At 28.9% G+C, this 24,418-nt stretch overlaps 1 protein-coding gene across 3 annotated transcripts in view; it reads right to left on the bottom strand.

Moving 5' to 3' along the window:
• The window catches only part of Hcf (Host cell factor), a 208,568-nt gene that overhangs the window by 32,010 nt on the left and 152,140 nt on the right, over positions 1 to 24,418 (bottom strand). For 2 of the 3 annotated variants that reach the window (XM_067277724.1, XM_067277725.1), the window contains 6 exons: positions 23,094 to 23,253; positions 16,466 to 16,650; positions 11,152 to 12,631; positions 4,887 to 5,144; positions 3,020 to 3,198; positions 2,047 to 2,190 (listed from right to left, as the gene is read on the bottom strand). In XM_067277724.1, the coding sequence (XP_067133825.1) occupies positions 2,047 to 2,190; positions 3,020 to 3,198; positions 4,887 to 5,144; positions 11,152 to 12,631; positions 16,466 to 16,650; positions 23,094 to 23,253 (2,406 nt within the window). The remainder of the gene's footprint in view (positions 1 to 2,046; positions 2,191 to 3,019; positions 3,199 to 4,886; positions 5,145 to 11,151; positions 12,632 to 16,465; positions 16,651 to 23,093; positions 23,254 to 24,418) is intronic. The other variant, XM_067277726.1, reaches the window with a different exon arrangement.

Raw genomic sequence — 24,418 nt, 5'->3', positions numbered from 1 at the left:
CTAGTGAAGAAGTGTTTAGTGTCCAGGAATTACAAAGATGCGTTGCGAAACTTAAAGTGAAATCAGCACCAGGTATAGATAATATTCCTAATAAATTAATTAAAAGTTTACCAGTATCTATACTTAGTTATCTTGCAAGACAATATAATGGCTTTTATTCAAGAGTAGTAGTTCCAGTTGACTGGAACAAAGTAATATTCTTCATGTTATACAAGAAAGGGGAAAGGTTAATACCTGGCAATTACCGTCCCATTGCATTATTACCGACGTTTCGTAAGCTGTTTACATCAGTGCTGCTTTCCAGGTTTATTGCATGGATTGATAGAGAAAATCTTAGGAATCCCACGCAGTTTGCCTTTGTCAAAAAAGGTGGGACTCGGTTAGCTCTATTTGTGTTAATGGCCATTGTACAAATTCAGCTGTATAAGAAGAGACAGAAAGTTTTCGCCTTATTCCTAGATATAGAGAAGGCATATGATGCAGTAAATATTAAAAACCTTCAAAATAAAATGCGATACTATCAAGCGGAGACTTTAATGGTAGAAATGATAGGATTGTTATTTGGAAGCTATGAAGCGACTATTAGACAAGATGACATGCAGTGGGCGCCGTTTAGGATAGATCGTGGGCTGTTACAGGGTGACCCATGGTCCCCCCACCTCTTTAATTTTTATACTTTTGATTTAAATAACAGTTTGGAAAGGGAAGAGGATGGATTCTTGATTGAAGAAAATATAGTTCACTCCATTGTCTATGCAGATGATATTGTGATAATCGCCCCCACTGCTGCTGCTCTACGGAGGAAAATTCAGCAAACAATGTTATATTTTAATAAATTAAAATTGAATATTAATCCGAAGAAATCGGCTATCATGGTGTTTAGAAATGGTTCTAAGCTTTCAAAGAAGAACATGTCATTTTATATTAATAAAGAGGAATTAAAAATAGTCAATGAAATAAAGTTTTTAGGGGTAATCTTAACCCCTATGTTGTCCTTTGAAAAACAAGTCAAGATGTCACTGGTCAAGGCAAATAAGTTAATAGGAAGTATAGGAATGTTATTTTCAAAAATTAAATTAAAAAACACCCAAACGCAATTTAAATTGTTTAATTCAATAATTGTAAATGCAACAAGCTATGCAGCCCCAATTTGGTGTTTGCCAAAATATCAGAAGTTAGAGGCGATTCAAAATAAGTTCATACGGAGAGTGTTTTTACTGGACTATAAAATCCCTGGAAGTATACTAAGATTAGAGTTGAATAGATTCAGAATGACGTCAATGTTGGTTAAGAGATGTGTAAAATTTTTAATGAAGGTGAGAGACAGTGGGCAGCTGTTATTTAGTCTTTTGAACCAATTATATAGGAAATCATTACGAACAGAATCGAGAAAGAACTGGGTAAGTCACCTGACTAGAGTAATTAATAATTTTGGATTTTCGATGGGCCCGTTTATACACCTTCCGGAGATTAGTGAAGATTTATGTAAACAGCTTACTAGAAATGTAATGGAGAATTCATTGATACTTGATGTGGAGGATATCCGGACACGAAAGATGCCGAATTCATATAATATAATACTGGACTATCCTAATATTAATAATTACATGTTGTTTAATCTCCCCTTTGGTGTTAAGAGGTTCTTTGTCCAGCTTCGCCTTAATAATGATGTAATAACGATTGAAAACAATATTTATATCTATTCTAAAATTGAATGTCCAAGGTGTTTAGAAAACTTCTCTAAATTTCATCTGGTCTGTGGATGCGAAAAAGCAATAGTCCTAAGACAAAGTTTCGATTTAAATATTTTAAATGAGTGCTCCTCGGAAAAAGAAATGTATATGTTTTTTCATGTGGCTAAGTTAAAATCTATTTATAACTTGTATAATTTTGTTAAAAAATTTGTAACTATATAACTGTTTATTTAATGAATGTTGATCATAACTCCCCTTGTAACAGGCCAAGGCCTATTACAAATAAAGATGAATTGAATTGAATTGAATTTTTCAATTAATTCTCATAAAAATAAGAAACGAGTTTACTTACATCATCTTTTTTTTCTGATGATTCTGATGGCAGATAAAAATGTGATACCACACTAGATGTCTCTTTAAATATTCCTACATCATACCACTGATTATCTTTTTTAATAGTTTGTTTACCTGTAATTGTATCTATTGAAGAAACTTCCTACAGAAGAAAAAAAAACTAAGTTAAACATTTTAAAAGAATGAAATTTAATCTTTATTAGCATTCATGTATTCACTTTAAATTTGTTTTATAAATGAACAAACTGTAATTTTTATAATAATACCTAAACTCTTCTTTTGTTGGAACTTGCAACTTTAAGTTTCTCTCTCTCTCTCTTTCTTTTTTTTTTTAAATGCAATTCAAGCAATCAAGTCCATCATTACAAGAAAAACAGTGTCTGAACTTCTCTACAAAATCATTTGTAGCTGTTCACTAACATCTTTGTAAAACTAAAATCATAAAATTGTCGACACTTGACTAACGACTTCCTATTCTATGCAAGGGAAACTAACTTTATTTTTGTACACAGGCAACATTTTTAAATTCCTGGAAACTTTCTTCTTCAAAGAAATGAGAAAGAATATCTAATTTAAATTTGTGAATTCCAATAAGCAGAGTTTGGGTTTTATTATTCTTATTCATTTTATATTTAATGCATTTTAATTATTATTTATAAATGTTTAGCTACATTTAGAATGCTCATTATTTTAAATCTGAGACTATTTAAAATAAGTAGACAAAAATACTTGATTAATTATTATAAATTTTAATCCATTTGTTCTGCAAATAAATTTAAATCTAAACTATTTAAACAGAAATTTGTTTGCCCTTATATGTGTTTTATTACTTAGTGAGAAAAACATGATAATTTAAATTTATATACATGTGTTAATTTTCATTTTAGTTAGAAACATTTAAAAATTAAAACTATTAATTTTTCTTCATTTCATCAAAAGGAAGAACAATAATGATTATAATTAACAAATACCTGTTTTGGTTCTGGAAGTTCAGATTTAATGGACATTATTCCATTTGTAGTTGTATTGGATGCTAAAGACTGTGAAGATAATTGTGTATCTTGTTTGACTGCAGAAGTAATCAAAGTGGAAGTTGTAGATGCCAATGATTTGGCTGATATGGCAGCACTAGCCAATGTGGCTAAAGGATCTATTAAATCAAACAGAGCAATTGTAAATCTTAATTATTTGAAACATTTTTCATTTTTATTAACATTGCAAAATATTTTGCAATGTTAACTTTTCATTATTAATAAATTATAATTAATACATACCAAATATAATGCCAAATTTATTGAAATATTGGATAATCTAAATGACAAATCAAATAATGCTTGATTTTCTGAATTATAGTTGTTTTTTGTATTCTATAAATGCATTTATAATTTAGATCCAATACTAACTTGCTTGAAGAATAACAAAATCATAATTCAAGAAATCTGGCATTATTTGGTATATGTTTAAATATTTTGAGTTATCATATTTTTGAAAGACAAGTCTAGTTTATTTTCATAATCAAATAATTTGAAGGAATCATTCAAATCTATACAACTTCTTTCAGCTAAATTCTTGGAATTTCTCAGCTGTTTAATACTAAAATGACATAATCAGTTCATACTTTTGTGTTTGATGTGAAAAATGTAAACTTTATCAAGCAATTTTTAAAATTCTAGTGTTAACAATGCAACAGTTTAAATACAATAAAAAAAGTTTTTAATCACACTATATTTTCAACAGAAGGACTTGAAAACAAATTACATCTAAAATTTTGTAAATATAAACGACTATGTAATAAATGCATATATCATAATTGGTTTGTCATATTTTTATCAATACAACATACTCAGAACACCTTGTAAATTTGCAGCCGTGTTTATTAAATACTAACGTTTTCGGTCATATTTAATGACCTTCTTCAGAAAAAACAGCAAAAAATCAAACACTTAAAACATTTGCACTAATGAACAAGCATTTGGAACATTTTTAAAAGATATTCTAGAGAGAATTTAAAAACGTTCAAAACGCTTGTTCATTAGTGCAAATGTTTTAAGTGTTTGATTTTTTGCTGTTTTTTCTGAAGAAGGTCATTAAATATGACCGAAAACGTTAGTATTTAATAAACACAGCTGCAAATTTACAAGGTGTTCTGAGTATGTTGTATTGATAAGTTATGCAGTCTACGATGAGTTCATATTTTTATAATGTTTTATCTTTTGCTCTCTCTTTCCTTATTTATTTATTCTTTTATACTGTGTTGTTTTTGTTTTAAATTTATTTCAATGTTATTTCGAGGTTTGTTATAGGGCAGTAATCAAATGCTGTTAAGTAATATGTGTAATAACTGGATAAATAACTTAAATATTTCAATTCAACTTAAAACATTACTAAATTGTTGAAATGTTATTTTAAGTACAGATGATTAAAAACTGAAATTGATATCAATCATTTATCACTGCAACAAATCAAGACAATCTAAATAAAACGTTTATTTAGCCATTGTTTCTGAAGTACCCAATAGGAAACTGCCTAACTGTTTAGTCTAATGTTTCCTAACAAGAATAAACTTCTTTGTGGAGAAAAATATTAAAGAGAAGATAGTAATTTTTGAGTGTAAAATTTTAATTGTAGACTAAGGGATTTTTTTTATTTTGGATAAGTTTTTCTTCAATTTAAAGTTAAAAGTATCAAAAGGGGATTAATTACATCCATCTCATGTGTATTTATATTAATGTGCATATAAATAAACACACAAAAACTGATTGTGATCATTAAGGAGAGGAATTTTAGGTTTTATGAATATACAGAATATGCACCTTAATATTTGGGTTATAAATTTACCTTCTACTTTGGGTGTAAGTAAACTACTTTTTGGATTACTCATTTCTGTTATTGAATCAGATTCAGAACTCTTTTGTTCCATAATAATAGGACTGAATTTTAACGGAGTTGTTTCAGATTGAAGTGGAGGATCATCTGCACACATCTGAGCTGGAGGCTGTGCACCAGGTTGTTCCAAAGTAAGTTGAGGTTGGCTTTGAACTAGGGAATGATCAGTATCTATAGATGAATCTGGTTGAATCAATGATGATTTATGAGCTGAAAAAAAATTAATTAAAACTTTTAAATATTTTCTTCTACAAAAAAAAAAAAAACTAGATTTAATATATTTAATCCTGTTATTTATAAATGACTGAAACTGATATTATTGTGACATTGTCACAATGCTGGGATGCAATTTTTAATTTATTTAATTTAAAATATATGTTTTCCACATCAAATTAGTAGTATCTTATCCCTGTATATCATACTTTTCCTGTTATCAATAGAGTCATGCTAGTTATCTATCTAGCCCCTTTCAGGGGAAAAATTTTTAATTAAAATAATGTGACTTTGGGCAGTGGAAGTTCATAATTGGGGTCTCCTGCCGGCAAGTTTTCTTTATCTGGTCTCAATTTTCATCTAACTTCATACTCAAGACTAAGGAAAAACAGACATCAGACAGATGGAGAACAATGGAAATTTATAGGTCTACAGTTTTTTGAAATTGCATCCCAAACATTGATTTAACATATATATATATAACTATTTAAGCATACATATGTTATGGTAGGAATGATTAACCAGTAATTATGCATAATCACCAATCATCTTGGTGAGTAATAAATTTCACTAAATTTCTCACTTTTACCAGTTTTTATGTATAATTCTCAAATGAATTTTATAACTTTGATAAATATCATAGAATATATTAATTTTGAAGTGAATTTTGCATAATTTCCAAAATGTCATTCATAACTTTGATAGATATCATTAAATTTCCCACCTTTGTTGTTTTAATAATGTAACTTATGGATTTAAACACTTTTAATAAAATGAATCAAAAATGCATTTTTTTGTTTTATTAATTATTAGAATTATATGTATAAAAATATCAAAAAATTTCTTTGAAAAATATATAAAACTAATAATTCTTACTGCTTATTCAAACATGGCAAATTATCATGACATTCTGAGTTGCATAATTTTTCATTTTTGTTGCATTTGCATTTGGTTGAATTACACTTTCTTTTACATGAGCACATTTGGTACCCGTGACTTGAAATTGATGTTTTATTTGTACACTCCCTAAGAGATTGAGTGATATTTGGTACTCTCTCTACTGTAAGAAATTCTTTGTCACATAGCACAAACTAGTTTCTGATATTCGTAGCTTCACTGCATTTCCTACTTCGACTACAGCAAACTTCAGCTCTGATATTTTCTTCATTTTCTTTGCTTGAGCTTTTAATTCTGCCTTTGCATTCACTCACTTCTCAATTTCTTCCTTTCTGTTATTGATTGTAGAAAGACTGATCACTTCCATACTAGACTGTTGACAAATCAGGGATTATAAGAGTGAATGAGTGATGGCTGTTCACTTTCAATGCTTTTTCTGAAATATTTTCATTGGGTACTTCTAATTAATTTTGATTTTAATCTAGATATTCAATTATTTCTTACAGCTCCTCTTTTGTGCAAACATCTGCTACAGCATTATTAACAGATGATGTCTTCAGCCCAACTTTTAAGGGTGAACTGAACATAGCTTCACAAGGACTACACGTAATGCCTTAATGATATAATCTATTCTTCATGAGCTTCACAATTCTCAATCCTGTGCTGGGTTTGGTTACTTTCTAACCAAGAGTTATACTTGATGAGAATGCATTATTTATCAAATTTACCACTATCATGGAAGTTTACAGTCATTTATTATTTAAGACAAACTACAGTCCTGGATCTGGCCTGCAAACCTATTTGTCACATCATCTGTAAACAGTAAAAACAGGCATACTTTTTGTATACATGTAACACAAAATATTTGTTTCCTGTTTATCTATAATTATATGTGCAATTTGGCCTGCCAATTGAAAAGTTTGGGCACCATTGATCTATTCATTCTAAAGCACAAGTGTTTGATTGAATTATAAAATTTTTGTAGTAAAAAATTCTGTCAACAATAAACTAACAATTGCATGATAATTTTGATAAAAATAAATTATTTATTGTATATAAATAAATTAGAGAAATGTCAAGGAATTTAACACATGCTACTTAATATGCATGGTTACTCCATAAGAAAGAGATCCACAGTTTCTTGAAGGTACAGCAATAGTGAGCTAAGACACTATCATTCAGATATAAAGCCTGATGAATGCTGTTCCAAGCACACAGTCTGATGTCATCATCTGGAATCTAACTAGAAATGTTTTTGTTCTTAACCATTTTTTTTCACAACAAAACTAAATAATGCTAAATACAGTGGAACCTTGATCAACGAGAAAAAATTACTCGCTTAATGAGCAACGTTTTGCATAATGAATGATGAGAAGAGGAAAAGTCCCGAATTGTGCACATGCTACATCAGTCTGTGTTTACCACTCATCCCACTAGCAGCTTAGCATTGCTTGTGATCACACATTTTTCCAAATTTGTGTTCAGACATATTACATATTAATGTCAACAACCATAGTATGTTATATAATAAACACACCAAACGATATGCCAAATTCTTGGACTTTGTAAAGGCTATAATTAAATATTAGAAATTAATTAATTTGGCTACAGGTAGGCAGTTATGATGCCATCTCATATTAAATTTAATGATCAATTCAATTCCAAATTAAATTTTAGAAATGTCTAAATTGAAAATTAATTATTAAATTTAATACGAGATGGCATCATAACTGCCTACCTGTAGCCAAATTAATTAATTTCTAATGTTTAATTATAGCCTTTACATAGCCCAAGAATTTGGCATATCGTTTGGCGTGTTTATCAGACATATTAACAGTGACTTTTTTTGTTTTCTGCAAATCAAATTTGCATTCTACATTGGTTCATTCCATGCTAGAAGAAAAGATGATGATGATTCACACCCCTTAACAATGTATATTGTATAAATTTCTTTGAATAAACGTGATTAGGGTTTCTCATTTCCCAGTCTTTTGCTTGTCTTGGGATTCCAGATAAAAGTGAACTTGTTTCCTGAGATCCAGGGACAAAATTAATTATTTTTAAGATATACAAAATATCATGAAATCAAATGATATAATTATTTTTTGTCTTTTAAAGTTATTTAATATGTTCTGTAACCTTCAAAATCATATTAATAATGCTATGTAAGATATATATTAAAAATTATCTTTGAATTATGCAGAAATTTTCATAAATAGAAAAAATTTATTAAAGTTTGCTGGAAACTGCATACAACAACAACAAAAATGCCTTTGAATTGAGTTGAAAATTTAAAAAAAAAAGATCTTAGATCAAACAAACTTCTAACTTAGAAGGTAATTTTTGTTTTTTAAATAATATATTATACAAAAAATTGTAAATTTTCATAAGATTTTAAAAAGCAAAGATTGTCAATACTCTGATCACTCAATCCAATTCTTATTTTAGTAACAAAAAGTCTTGCTAACGAGAATACCCTTTACGATTCAATTGATGTGATTGGAATCGTGTTTAATGCATTTAAGAGAAGACAAATATTACGTGTTTTTCACCTGTATTCTGAAAGATTTCTAGTTTGTTTTCGAGACTGTAGTACTTCTTTTGTTCTCTAGTATTCTTGATTTGTCTACCTTGGCTGATTTAACAAAAACATCATAGCCCAATAATTCAGCAGTTCGTTTGTCTTTAATAATCAGGTTTATGAAGAAAAACTTCATACTAGCAGACTTTGTACTCGTTTGTATCCTTGCCCAATTTGCACAACCTGGCATTACGCAGTTATTGAAGCTACTGGACATGGTTAAAAATTAAGACAGCGTAAGCACAATTATTCCAGATATTACTAGTAAAGAATTTTGGGAGTCCTGCCACAAATAAGCTACGTATTGATTATTGACCATTTGTGATGTGCCATAACCAGCAAAACTTAAAAAAAACTAATAAGTAGGCTTAAAATTAATAAATACAAATGTATTCTGACGGTTTATGAGTTAATTATACTTTCTATTTGCAAAATTTCCTCAACCTTAACATAAAATAAGAAAAAAGTGAATTTTTAAGAAATTTGCGGGATTTCCCAGGTTAAAAAACAACCGGGATGCCAAGATCACGTTTGAGAAACCCTAAACATAATACATAAAATATTTGAGTATTTTTTTTGGCATGGAACACATCATCATATTTTACATTAATTTATATGGGAAAAATTATTTCACTTAACGAGTGTTTCACATTATGAGTAAGATTCTGGAACGAATTATGCTTATTAAGCAATGTTCCACTGTAGTTTTATCTATTTTTGTTTGTTTAATCTTTAAATATTTATAAATTTACATCAATTCAATATTTTTACCCCCCTTTGTATTTTGTTCTATAACTGTCAAATTAAACATCTGTAATGTTCTATTTAATACCTGAACTTTAGAATGTTTTTCTTTGTTTAATTTGAAAACCATGTATGATTGGTGAATATAATAGTATGGAATTTATCTCACCACATTCTCACTATTCGTATGTCACAAATGATTCATCTTGTTTTTATATACAAATTTGAAGTAAAGCAAATTTGGGATAAGTAACGTTATGAAATTGTTGTGTTTTTGCTACAAAGTCATAGATCATCTTTGTCTAAGATTTGTTGAGATAAATATGATAATTTTGTATATATATATAACACTTTAATATTTGTCAGCATGCTAAACTGTGTCCAAGCACAGAGTACTGTATTTTCGAATTATGTAGTTATTACTGTGTCAGACTTGTTAAACATTTAAACAAGTTTATTTTCAGAATATTTCCAAAGAAAAAATATAGAGAAGTTACAATTGATGATATTTTCTAAATTTGTAGATAGCAATGCCTCTCATAGATTGAAGAAAACAAACTTCTAGCTAATAAAATTCATCTTAAGTCCTATACTCTTTGCAGTGTTTAGCATTTTATCTTCAACATTCCATAATTTTTTGATTTTTTTATGATCAAACCAATTAATTGATAGAACAAAATGTATGCACACATACAATTATTACTAGAATATGTAATGCAATGTTTTCAGATTTATGATGATTCTTGTTAATATTGACTAAGAAAAATTGTTTGATCTGATCAAATTATACCATTCCATTATTATAATATAAATAAACATCACTAGGCCCAATGAGTATATAATGAAATACTAACGATCGCCTTAAAAATCAGGCTATAAATTGGCTAATTAAATGACTGGTATAAAGTAATTTGTTACTAGAGGTAGACGTTAGGCACCATCTCTTATCTAAGTTAATAATTATAATTTAAGTAAATATTAAATAAATGTAGAACCTTCTGGAATAAAAGAACTGACTCAGGGCGGTGCTTGAACCTGCAACCTCCACTTGCCATGCGGTGCACTTGCTAGTTATGCCACCTGGACCCCAAGCAAGTCTTCGCTTCCAGAAGTATATTAATTTAAATATAACCTTACTTGGTTAAATATGGTACCGGCTGGAGACAACTCCTACGTCCACGGCCTAAGAACAACTTCACAATGACACTCAGCCAGTTATATCTAAATTAATATACTTCTGGAAGCGAAGACTCGCTTGGGGTCTGGGTGGTGTAACTGGCAAGTGGAGGTTGCAGGTTCAAGCCCTGCCCTGAGTCAGTTCTTTTATTCTAGGTTCTAAATTATCGTTGGTATTTCATTATTATAATTTTCTAGAGTTATTTAATCAATTACTCAAAATCACTGAATTTGGCTATTATGATTGAGCTAATTAAGTTATAGTATTTCCAATTTTGCAATCATTGAGATTGAAAAATTTTTGTAGTTTAAATTTCATAACCACTAAACAACTTAGTCCAATTGCAACAAATTGAATTTTGTCAGATAATAGTAAATGATTAGTTAATATCCAATTTTGAAAATATATTCATTTTTTTATAAAATAGTTTCACAAAATTTTCATTTCTTTCATATTAATTAGTTTGGCAATGTTTATTTTGTAAAGTGATGTATTTGTATCACTATTTATTGATATATTTGAACAGTTTTCATAAAAAATGTATTAATTAAAATGTATCTTTATATATTGATAAATATAATTTTTTTATAAAGTTAGAAATTTACCTTCTGTTAAGACATTTTCCTTTTCTTCTTCAGTTTTCTTAATCTCATCAAAATTTGATTCAACAATATTAATTTCATCTTCACTTTTTACTTTGATTTGTTCTTGCTCTGAATGAAGTTTTCTGTCTTCAAAACTCTGCTTATCACCATCAGTTATTTCAGTTTCATTACCATTATTTTCATCTTTAATACATTTTCTCTCAGAATTTTCACTATCTTCACAAACTGTTTCTCCAGTTTTATTCCCATCACCACCACTTTCTTCCCCACAGTTTTTTTCATCACTATCATTTTTTTTATCTCCTTCTCCACAATGTTTTCCATCACTACAACTCTCCTCTCCACAGTGCTTTCCATCACTGCATTCTTCTTCTCCACAGTGCTTTCCATCATTACACTCTCTTTCGCCACAATGTTTACCATCATTGCACTTTTCTTCCCCACAATGTTTTCCATCACTGCACTTTTCTTCCCCACAATGTTTTCCATCACTGCACTCTTCCTCCCCACAATGCTTCCCATCACTGCAGTTTCCTTCTCCACAATGCTTTCCATCACTGCACTCTTCCTCCCCACAATGCTTCCCATCACTGCACTCTCCCTCTCCGCAATGTTTCCCATCACTGCACTCTCCCTCTCCGCAATGTTTCCCGTCACTGCACTCTCCCTCTCCGCAATGTTTCCCGTCACTGCACTCTCCCTCTCCGCAATGTTTCCCATCACTGCACTCTCCCTCTCCGCAATGTTTCCCATCACTGCACTCTCCTTCTCCACAATGTTTCCCATCACTGCACTCTCCTTCTCCACAATGTTTCCCATCACTGCACTCTCCTTCTCCACAATGTTTCCCATCACTGCACTCTCCTTCTCCACAATGTTTCCCATCACCACAATCCCTTCTTCTGCAATGTTCACTATGACTACAATTTTCTTTGCAGTTTTTCTCATCAGAACATTGACTTTTTTCACTAAAATCTTCTCCACAATGTTTCCCATCATTACATACTTCTCCAGAACTCTTTTCACTATCACACTTTTCTCCACAATTTATCCTATTGTTACTACTACAACTAGGATTTCTATAAGCTTCTCCAGATCTGCCATTTTCAGTGACTTCACTACCACAATTCTTTTCAGTACATTGCTCTTTATTATAACCATTTTCCCCACATTCCTTTTCATTATCACAAATCTTTTCAGTACATAATTTTTCTTCTTTGTTTTCATTTTCAAAATTTTTTACATCACAACCCCCTCCTTCACATTCATTATCATATAACTTCTGCTTATTATGCTGACTACTATCAGAAAAATTTTCTGTACATTCTTTTTCTGATACTTCTGAATCACAAGCAGTTTTTTCACGACTTCCACTTCCTGCATTTACTGTACAACCTGTACTTATATTTTCTTCCACTTCTTTTGGTTCCTCAACTGAATTTTGTGCTGTCAACATATTTTCTGTTTCTAATGAAACAGCCTGAAAAAATATTATATCCCATTAACATTTAATTTTCATATTTATCAATAACTGTATTTAAAATTTATTGAAATAATAAGTAAAAATATTTTTTAAAAATCATTTAGAACATTTAAAATCTGTAAAAAGGACAAACTAGAATAATTTTTGGACTAAGAATAATTTTTAAATCATTAAAAATTCATTATTTTTTAATCAAAATCATCATTATCAGAATGAACTCTAAGAATAAATATAACTAAAAAATCATATTAACCAATCACTAAAACAGTACACATGCCCATACTAATGCATGGTGTTTTATTCTGTTTTTCATATTGTTAAAGAGCATTCCAATATGTTTTCCATTTTTTAAATTGGTTTGATCTTTAACAGACATTGTATTTTGTTTGGTTTTAATGGACATTGAAATTTTTATTTTTCTGTGATTGTATTCTATCAACAAAACAAGGAGAATCACCTGAAACAAAACTCAGGTGGAGCCTAAAAACATTTGTACAGTGTACATATTACCAACACCAAACAAAAGGTTTATAGTGCAATTTATTTGTCATCCAATGTGAGTGTTCTTTTTAGTTTATTCTTAATCTAAATTTGGCATCATTAGTGAGTACATTTTTATTCAATTCTCCCTCATTCAATGCTTTAATCATTGTTGTTATTAGCAAATGACTTTAATGCTAAAACAGGATTAAAATATGTGACATATCTGTATGTGTCTTTTATGATGTTAAGAAAAAACTGCAATTGCAGATACAGATATCTGTAGTGAATAAATTTTTACTTTTATATAAAGATGCCTCTTGGATAAGCAAAGGATAAAGTGTTTAAGTATTTCTTAATAAATTACAAGTTGTAAATTGGCAGATAAACCATTCTATCACATCACTCACATCTAATTTCAAATAGTTTTTACTTTCCTGGCTGTTATGTATATATAACAAAGAAAAGTATTGAAATTTTGTGTCAAATTTGGCCTCCTAGTTCTTTGCAAATCTCCATGTTTTGAGATTCCCTGCCTTGAACAAAAAAAAGGGGGAAATTCCATGTCTCTTTCATTTAATGTCTCAGGATGGGGTAATGATAAAGAAATGAAATTTTGCATGATATTTGTGTATATGGATCATTGATGCTATTAAATTTTGATGTGTAAAGGTTGAGGGGATGAGGAGATAGGAGGTTGTCATGTATCATATGAATGGAGTTGGATTTAATGAAGATTTTATTTGTTATTAGAACCTTTTTTATTATAAAAAGTTTTTGTAATAATATCTCATAATAGATGGTGCCACATCTGATTTTATTCATTTGTATAATTAATATTACAAAAGTTGTTTTTTAAATAAAATCCCATAATACCCAGAAAAGTTATGCAACTCATTGCTAATTTTTTTATGGCTAACCTATAGGTTAACCACAACAGTTACCTTCATGAAAATAAAATATTTTTAACTTTATACAAACTCAAAATCTTAAATTAGCTGGGTAAAAGTAAACAGTCATATATTTGATGACCCCTTTCACTTAAAAAAAAAGTAAAAATTTTCTAAACTATGTATAAGTTTTAATCTATTGCAGTCTGAATACATTCTTTATAGAAATTTTAAAGAAAAACTATAGGCAGAGTAATGAAGGGAGTAACTAATAGGAAGAGTAACTAAACTATAGGTAGTTTATTAATCAAGTTCATCATTTTCATCATTCTAACACATATTGTTCCAATAAAATTCTTGTCTAAATTTATCTGTAGATTGGTAAATTTCAAACCTTCTATAATGAAAATAATAAAACAGCACTAAAACTGTAATGAAGAATTATTAATTGATAATATTAGCAAAAATAATTATTCTGACACATCTAAATAGTAATTTCACTTTGTGTGTCAAACTATTTTTTATTATGTCAACAACATCCATACTATACCAGGTAATTAAAATAATAAAAATGAATTATTATAAAATAAACTGCTACCATATGCTCATAAACAGAATTGTCACTAATAAATAATTAAAAAAACCAAAGCTAAAATAGGAAATTTAAAAAATGATTTTTCAAAATTGCATTTCTCCAACCGATATCTGCACATTAGTTCCAGAGGGTCTGCAAAATGTTCAAAAGTTAACTAGCAATATATACCGTATATTTCCACAGATAAGACGATAGTTGAATCATAAAAAAAGGCCCCCAAAATCCAGGGTCATCTTATAGGACAGATACAAAAAAATTAGATTGAAATTTATATAAATTAAAACCATTATAAAAAAAATGGATAAACTGTAATTATTTCCAAGAAGCACTAAAGTACTGTGGTTTTAATGCATTACCACATCCCTGCCCTATCCAGTCACACAATTTTGTACACTCATATTTCTGACTATAACATATACAGTAAAACCTGTCTATGGCGACCACACATGGTTCCTTTCAAAAAGTAGTCTGTTAGACAGGTGGTGCTGTAATACCATATTTCTGTATGTATTTTGCACACTATTTAGCCATTTCTACTAAGAAAAATTCTAGGTGAGCAAAAATAAGCAAATTTTTTCAATGATAGAGCTATATTAGTATTGTATTTTATTCTTATTGGATAACTCCATTAACAGGAGTTATCATGATTTTATAAGACATTTAATATCAATATTTTAAAGATTAATACAGTATTCGCATTTTCTTGATTATAATGCATACTTTCTTTTTTCCAACTTAATTAATTCAACTTGGTTCTCTTCGTTTGCTCCTCAGTTACTTGCATTATGTCATTGATATAGAAGCACGATGTACCTCTCTGGTTTTGATTTTCATTACTTTAATCTTATTTTAACTTTAAATAATACTGTATTTTTTAAAAAATATTTAATATTTTCTTAAGTACAATAAGAAAAATTAATTAATTAATAATAAAATGATTTTATTATTTCTTCTCATGATATGATTTCATTACATCAATAACAATTGCAGAGTCAAAAAAAGGAAGATTGCCTATAAAACTGACTTTTGCGTTAATGTGTTTATTGTTTTTTGAATATTTTGCATGCGAAAATTACTTGGCCATTATTTTTTTTAAATATTGTGAAAATAAGATAGGTTGATACAGAAACTGTTTATCACACAGGTACTGTATATGTATGAGCTTCAAAAAATATAAACAAAATAAATTATATCAAATGATGAGATTAGCCAATTAATTGTATCATGTACAGTATTTTTATACCCCTAAAGAAAATACTGTAGGTCTACAGTACAATAAACTGCGTTTTCCCACAGTTAAACTTTGCCGCTAATTGCCGTTGTGATAAACCATTTTCACTTTCTCTGATAACTTTCACATGATCTTCTAACCACAGCACTTCACATTTCTTTTGTTTTTTGACATTTTTGAACAAACTGAAATGACTTTCCTTTTTAGCTGGACTAATCCATTAACACCTGCACCTAATTTCAAGAGTGGAAGAAGTGCCCGAGTTGGGTTTGAACAATAGTTTAGACCAGATATATTTGCGGAAGCAGTCGTTTATTACAGTTGTTGTATGTTGTTTCCGACCAAAAATCAATGTCCACAGTTGCGTTACATAGGTGGTCGTTTAATACAGGTAACTTATGTGAAGACTATGTATAAACTATTCCATACCAGAAATGAAGGTGGTCACCTAAGCAGTTTTTACTGTGTATGAATCTGCAAACATTAAATTTTTGAGTCTGTGGATCGCAAAAGTTTGGGAACTACTGTTTCAGAATATTACATTTTCATAAAATTAACTTTACATAATCTTCAAATAATGTTTGTAATCTAAGATAAAAATTATTATATAGATAATATACTAATTCTAAAAATACCTCAGACTGTTGTAAAGAATCAGTAAGATCAGAAGTTGATTCAACTGAAAAAGTAGTAGATTCATTACTTTCTACAACCATTCCTTGATTCTGCTCAAGAATTTCTCTATCTGTGATTAATGATGTTGCATATTGTGGTTCTACAACATCTTTATTAGTATCCAAAGTAATCATGTTTGATGTAACTATAAAATAATGAAAAAATAATAATAAAGATTAATTAAAATAAAAATATCACAGTTTTATTATTAAATTTTAAAATAAAAATTTAAAATGTATATGATATATATACAGTGGTATTTTGTACTTCAAATGACTGACTTTGGACACAAAACACAACAAAAATTTGCCCCAGAGTTTGAGCTGCACACACAGTGAAAGAAATCTGCTCGAAGCATAAATGTAATCAGTTATTTGTCAAAGTCATTTCTCGCTCTTGCATTATACTTGTATGTTTTCAGTGCTTTTTTCACTTTATTTTTGGTGTGTTTGGTTATATATACTGTATTGAGTATTATTTATTGATTTTTAACAGTTTCTTTCTGCAATATTTCTTTGTTGACAGCTTTTGGGTTTTGTATCCTTTAGTTTAAAATTATCCAAATAAAACTTTTCAAACCACATTTGACACACTCAAAGTTTAGGAGTATCTTCCCCTTACACATTAAATCTGTTTTTTTACTGTTTGTATGGCATTATATGCTTTTTGAAACTCAAAGCATAATATGTCTGACATGCTTTTTATCTGAAGACATTACAACTTTATTACTACAAAAAACAAACATTTAAAGCAAGCTTCTAAACAAAAAATAAAATCTCAGACTTCTATATGTTTTAATTATAATAGTTGTAAAATCTATCACACATCATGTTAAGATGTGGAAGATCATAGTGTGCAATCAATAAATGCAACTTTTATTTTACTATACAGTATTTACTTATTTCACTTATGGTTTTCACATTTTAATTCATTATTCAGTCATTTAATTCTGTTATTTTTGTCTTAAGTTGTGTATTTACTGTTTTAAGTTTTTCAAAATGGGTATTGTTCAGGGTCTAGGAATGGACTAATTCACTTTCCATTATTTCTAATGAAAAAAATTGATTTGAACTTCAGACAATTCAGAGTCCAAATGGTCTCCTGAAATGAATTAAGTTTGAAGTACAAGGCACCACTGTATAACAGACTTAAACTCACATGTAACAGATAATGATTAAAATATTTTTTAATGCAGCGATTTATTAATATAAAATTTTAAGATACATTTGTTAGAACAAAATTTGATCTTAGAAATTTTTTAAATAAATGCAAAAAATCACTTAATTTTTAATAATTAAAACAAAACATTTATGCATTACCTATAAAAAACTGTAAAAACTGCAAATATGTTTTCTAGCAATTTTGCAGATATTTGTTCTTTATTTTCCATTGAAAATGAATGACTTATTTTCTAGTATTATTTTTAAAATTTATTTGTATATTTTTATTATCACCCCTTTTCTCTACTATTACTACTACTATTACTCAATAGAACTTTACTTTAATCATACACCTCATTTAAGCATAATTTCAAGAACAGAGTCAAAACATACTTAAAAGACTAAAAATACAATACTCTATTAATTTTTTCACCAGAACAACTGTATACAAAAAAATTTAATATAATTTTCTAACACACAATGATAGACAAATTCAATAAAAGTAAAGTTAAATGTACCTATATTTATAAAATTAAAAAAATGTATGTTTTTCAATATAGTATAATGTTTAAACATTTTATGAAACAATATATAAAAGTCTTTGTGTTATATACTAATCTGTGTTAAAATTTTCCTATAATATTAATATAAATAACAAAATGAAAAATAAACATTCCTCCTCCATTTTGTTGTCTGAACAAGTGTGCACTATGATGATTTTCTTTTCATATAAATCATACATTTTGCCAAGCCCACAATGGAGAGTGCTAAATGATGAGAGTATTTCATAGATGATTTGGACTAAACTATGAAAATTTCTTTAGTTTCAATTTACAAAACAGTCCAAATCCTCAGAATAGCAAAGCTAATACTTTCACCTCATACTTACATTCAATTCTCTTAGTTTTAGCAAATATTATGACAATTATAATTTCTTTATATTCTGTAAATTATTTATGGATTTATTTAATATATTTTAAAATAATATAATTTTCATCACTAAATTATATATTCATATTATAAAGATTTTGTAATTTTGGGATGTGTATGTATGACTTGTTACAGAGTGTTACAGGAAGTAAAATGGTAGTTAAAAATTATAAAAACAACATTGAGTAATTTATGGGTGATTCCTTATGCCGATTTCTAAAAGATCCTTATAATTATTTAACTGTAATAAAAACAATTACAATCCAAATTAAAACATAAAGAAATTGAATTCAAACTATATCAGTAGTGAGCAGCACCATAACATGTCTTTCATGTATTTACTAAAAGTATAAAAAGTAAAATAACTGTAATAAAGAAGTAGGGAGTGCCACATGAAAAAATCAAGTTAGGATGCAATTGGAAAAACATTGAAAAACACTGGACTATATCATGTACAGTAATACTAGCAATTTTATTGCGCTACATACTTGCTAATTATATATAGACTGTTAAGTATTTAACAATCTTTTAAAGTTATCATTATATACAAATCTATATATATAATCGAGACGAGATGATGATGATGATGATAATAATAATAATAATAATAATAATAATAATAATCATCGCAGAGCCCAAACGGTTAGGAGTTGAAAGTTGATACACAGTTAGGGTACATCACGAGAACACACACTAAGAAGGGATTTTTTGAAATTCCTCCCCACGGGGGAGACGGACAGAATTAAGTCTTAACACTTCCATCGTTGATGGAAGGGTTACGTAACAACGGAAGTGTTAAGAGAGCGACGGGCAAGACGCAGATGCAGTCTTTTTCGTTTTTGCGGGAAATCGAACATATTTTTAGACCTATCTAAAAATTCTGTAATTAGTCTGGAAACAGGGAGGACCCAATTCTTGTATTCTGTGAAAACAGATAAGGTTGACTATAATGTAATAATCTTAATATTCACTAAAATGGTTAAGAGTTGAAAGTTGAAATTTGGTGCACAGTTAGGGTACCAGATTTAAGTACCAAAGTGTTAAGTAACGATGGAGAACAAGAGAAAGCAACGTGCAAGATTTACGGGTGCTGGAAAAAAAGAAAAAGAGTAATATGTTGGAACATATTCGATTTTCAAATTTAAACAGATTAGTTCAGTTTTTCTCGACCTTTCTTCTTTACAACATTCGATGAAAATCAAAGGATATAATCAGAACACGTGAAAATCAAACAATATTAGAACATTCGATTTTCAAATTCGACCTTTCTTTAGAAAAACTTAGTTCGTTGATGAAATTACTCTTTTTTTTTGTGACTACAATGTAATAATCTTAATCTTCGCTATCGTTACTTTTACCCGAGCAATGCCGGGCCTACCTGCTAGTTTGATAATAAAACAACAAAGTTAAAAACTTATATTCATCAAAATAATTTTATCTTTAAAATAGTTAAGATTTCTTCAGCTTCACATTAAACACACACTGCCAGAAATGGAAATCCCGACACTGAGGAGGAGTTATACTAGATGAATGAAAATTACAGAATATTTACCTATGATTACATTGATACCTGTTTCAAGGGCATAACTCACAGGATTCATGTACAGTGCCACAACAAATGCAAATTAGTTGGCGATAAGTTTCTAGTTGATATATGTGACGCTATTATGAGCATTAGTGTCATTGAAAAATTGTGATGACATTAGCTACAACATACAGAATGTCTCAAAAGCAACAATGACATGCATATCAGCAATTAACAAGGTTTGAATGAGGCCTTGTGATAACTTAGTGTAAGTTTTCAACTATCAACCAATTTCAAAGTCTTCTGGAAGATGAATGAGAAAGAATTCCATTACAAAAAGTGCATGTATTAGTAGAAGCAATGCACTATAGCAGTGGTGGCCAACTTTTGTGTACATAAGATCTACTTTTCATCTTAAAAATATGTTGCAATCGACTTGTTGTCATAGTCCTAGTCTAAGTGAGGAGGGAAAGGTGTGAAATACATACTATGTTTATACACTGTTTTTCATTCCGTACAGGCAGTACCTAAAAATTTCAATTTTTTGACTCTTTTACAAGATAGATTTTTAGTAACTTAAAATATAATTTAATTTTTTAATCAATTGCAATGTATAAGTTGTGGTACTATTTGTTCGTAAATATGAAAAAGTTGCTATAAAAATGCACAGTATGGCTGATAATTTGATTATAAGATTTCACTTTTGCAATTTTTTGGCCAGGAAAATTTATCATTTTTATACTTATTTTTTGCTAATCTATCAATAGCTTGCGGGAGTGAACCTTGTACTGAAACACCCTGTATATCTACCTATATAAAAAAACAACAATTATTTAATGGGCCAATAAACTCACATCCAGGGAAATTAAAATAACATGAGTAATTATTAACAATATTTATTAATTCAAATTAGCTATAGATAAAGACAGATTTAGAATTTATTTTATTACCTTAATATTAATGGAAGGGCTGAGTTTGCATGTCTCTAAGCAAGAAATCATAATTAGGTGTATATCCTGACAAAAATGGGTCTTTAGTATGGTAATCAGTCAGGACAGAATGTTGTTTAGTCTTTGTTAACTTTAAGTATGAAAATGCCGATTCACACAGGTATGTAGATCCGAAATAAAAATAAATATATTCACTACATTTGGTGATACTGGGATATTTTTCTTGGTTGATGTATGACAGTACCAAATATTCAAGCTAAATGGTTGTGTTTTTCTATGAGTCGAGTAATAACTGCATGCATACCGTTGCATTTGCGCATTAGGTTCACACGTTGCAATCAGTTACAAGTGTAACATATTAAGTCAAGACATCGTGAGCAATTGACCAAAATGAATTTGTGATCAACTTGTTGGCCACCTCTGCACTATAGAATTAGTAAATTATTATAAATTAAAAATTCAGAAAAATAGCAAAATCTTAGTACTTGGTTTAACTTATGTGGTATGAACTATTTTAGTTCTGTAGATTTTTGATTTGGAACCAATTAATGTTTTTATGTACCTAGAGTGCATGCTGAAAAATAAAGCATATAGCAAATGTTAACCGTCTTTTTGCTGTACTATTGTCTCATTTTACATCACCATCCATCTTTGCAAGCTTAATGTCAGTGATATATGCAATGGTACAAATTCCTTTGCATTTGACTGTTTGTTTGTGTTTTGAATCTTGACATATTAATATGTGCTAATAACTAGATGTAAAACTAATCTCCTAATTTACTGAAGATAATGGAAGCATTTGAGTGATACAGGTATTTCATTTCCGTCATCATCTTTACTAACACATCATAAACGATAATGATCTAAACACAGAATCAACATAAAAATGTTCTTGATGTTTCATAACTTTCATCATACACACACTAGCTTTATCTATTTAATATTTGTCAGATCTTAAAATTTGTATGACTTGATAAATATCTAACAATTTTATGTGACTGTATCTATGTATGAAGCTATAATTTTAGCCAGATATTTGACAGTGACAGTAAACTTTCTTTCCATAACATTTTTGTTTAAGAGTTTTTGCAAAGTTTGAATCTATTTAGATATAACTTAATTAAATTAATTTTCCTATAACTTTAATAGATTTTTAAACCACCATGTGATGTTGCCATCTGTATAAATTTACTAAATTCCTGCTCTCTGTGTCAGCAAGAAAAGTAGAGATGGTTGTGTTTATTAGTACATGGAAAGCTACTAATTTATATAACATTCTGTCATCAAGAATTCCACATAAGCATCTACAGCAGTATGTTTGTAAAATATATTTGATCTTGTGACTTAAAAAAAATTGTGATATTTAAAAACTACCTTTTTGATCAATATTAAACTTAATATCAGTAAGGTTGTTATCATTATCCATGAAATCTTATGGAAAAACAAACAAAAACCTACAGTGAGATTTATGCTGTTAAACCTAATTTTTATGTAAAAGATTTATATATGAGTTTTGTAGGCTTGAAAAGTTGTTGGTCATTTAAGTTTTGTCTGCAATTTATATATGTGAATTGTTATTCTAAGTGAAGGAAAGTAAGTTTAATCAATAAGTGGATGTTTTAGTATAAGAAAATTAACAAACAGTACTTAATTTTAAGATTTTAGGATTAATAAAATTATTATGGTTAATTTTGAAATAAATTTTGACTTTTGGAATAGTATGTTTTAACATGGCAAAATAAACAAAAATGTACTTAATTTTAAGTTTCAGAAAATCCAGTTTGGTTAATTTCAAATAAAATTTGATTTTGAATAGCACACTTTTTCAACTCTGATGCAAAACAGCATTATGTAATGCAGCATGACATTGGAATGTGACACACAATGCACATACCCATAACATAAAAGTGCCAATTGTTGTATTAACTGTTTACAAATTTAAATGTAATAATATAAACAATAAATAATGTTTTGTATAAAACATAACATTAAAAACTATAAATAAATGAAAAAAAAAACTCACTTGCTGGGTCAATCACTGTAGTTGCTTCTTTTTCAGAACTATTGACAGGAATTGCAGAAATTATTGGCACTCCAATTGTAGAAGAAGGTGCAGTAACTATCATAACTTTCGCCGATGTTCCAATGGATGTTTGTGTAGTGATAGGAAGACCAGTCAGAGCCTATTAAAACAGAAATTTAGATAGTGTTTTTACTTTTATTATTCTATCTTTTAGATGTTAATGTTTTCTATATTTTATATCTCATAAGTTTAAAAATATAAAATATCAGATGCCATAAAATTTAAATTGAAAAAATATATTTTCCTTTTCTAAAGTATAAGCATGGTCAGATATATTCAAAATTATATCTATATATAAAATAATATAAAATACCAACCAGTGAAGTATCCACCATGATCTAACCATGATCAAAATATGTCTTTTTGATTGTGAAATTTAAGATTCTCAAAACTTAATGATAAAAAATTGCTTTATTTTCTATATAATTTTAATGCTTATTATATAATTAATATACATACCTTGTATATTTTAATTTATTGAGGCAGTGTGTTAACAAAGCCTCTTCTATATGGCTTACAGAATTATGTTTGTTCTGAAAATATGCTTGATTAAATTTTGCCATTTCCCATTAATTGCAATGGGAAATCCAAAAATGTAATAAAAAATGGGGGCCCATGACTTTTTTTTGGAGATATATGATTGTAACACCAGCATATGCAACAAAGTGATGTCACACAAATTGTACAATTTTGTCAGGCAATGTCTAAAGGTCACTTGCATCTCTTCTACAGGCTTATAGAATTGAGTTTGTTCTCAAAATTTGATGAATGATTTTGATGAAACTGCCATCTTCCACTAATTTCAAATTCCAAAAATATAATGAGGGTCCATTAAAATATAAAAAACAGAGTCCATAACTTTGTTTTCAAAATACAGTGAAGTCAAAGTGGCAATATCATTTGTGTGCCTAAAAGAATATAGGCCTAAGGGTCAAAATTAAAAACAGCATTGCACACACCTAACAGAAAATCAGTATGAAAAACAAACAAAGCTCTCCCTGTCAGCAAATACAAGAATAGTCTCTATAGCCAGTTCAAGGAAAGCCATTTTTATGCCTAACAGGTGCAGGGATTGCTTCTTTCTTTCTGGCTTCACCTCAATTCTACCACAATAAGATAAAGTCACACAATGTCCTAGTTTATATTAGTTGTCAACTTCATTCAAATGAGAACAAATTTAAGATTACAAATTAATGATTATAAATAAGATATAGAAGCATAATTACTGTAAAATAATAATGAACTAATGCTAAAATAAGGTTTAA

This window comes from Centruroides vittatus, unplaced genomic scaffold (genome assembly GCF_030686945.1).
Source record: "Centruroides vittatus isolate TY-2023 unplaced genomic scaffold, ASM3068694v2 contig_754, whole genome shotgun sequence".
Taxonomy (NCBI): domain Eukaryota; kingdom Metazoa; phylum Arthropoda; class Arachnida; order Scorpiones; family Buthidae; genus Centruroides; species Centruroides vittatus.
This window is presented reverse-complemented; position numbering and strand designations above follow the sequence as displayed.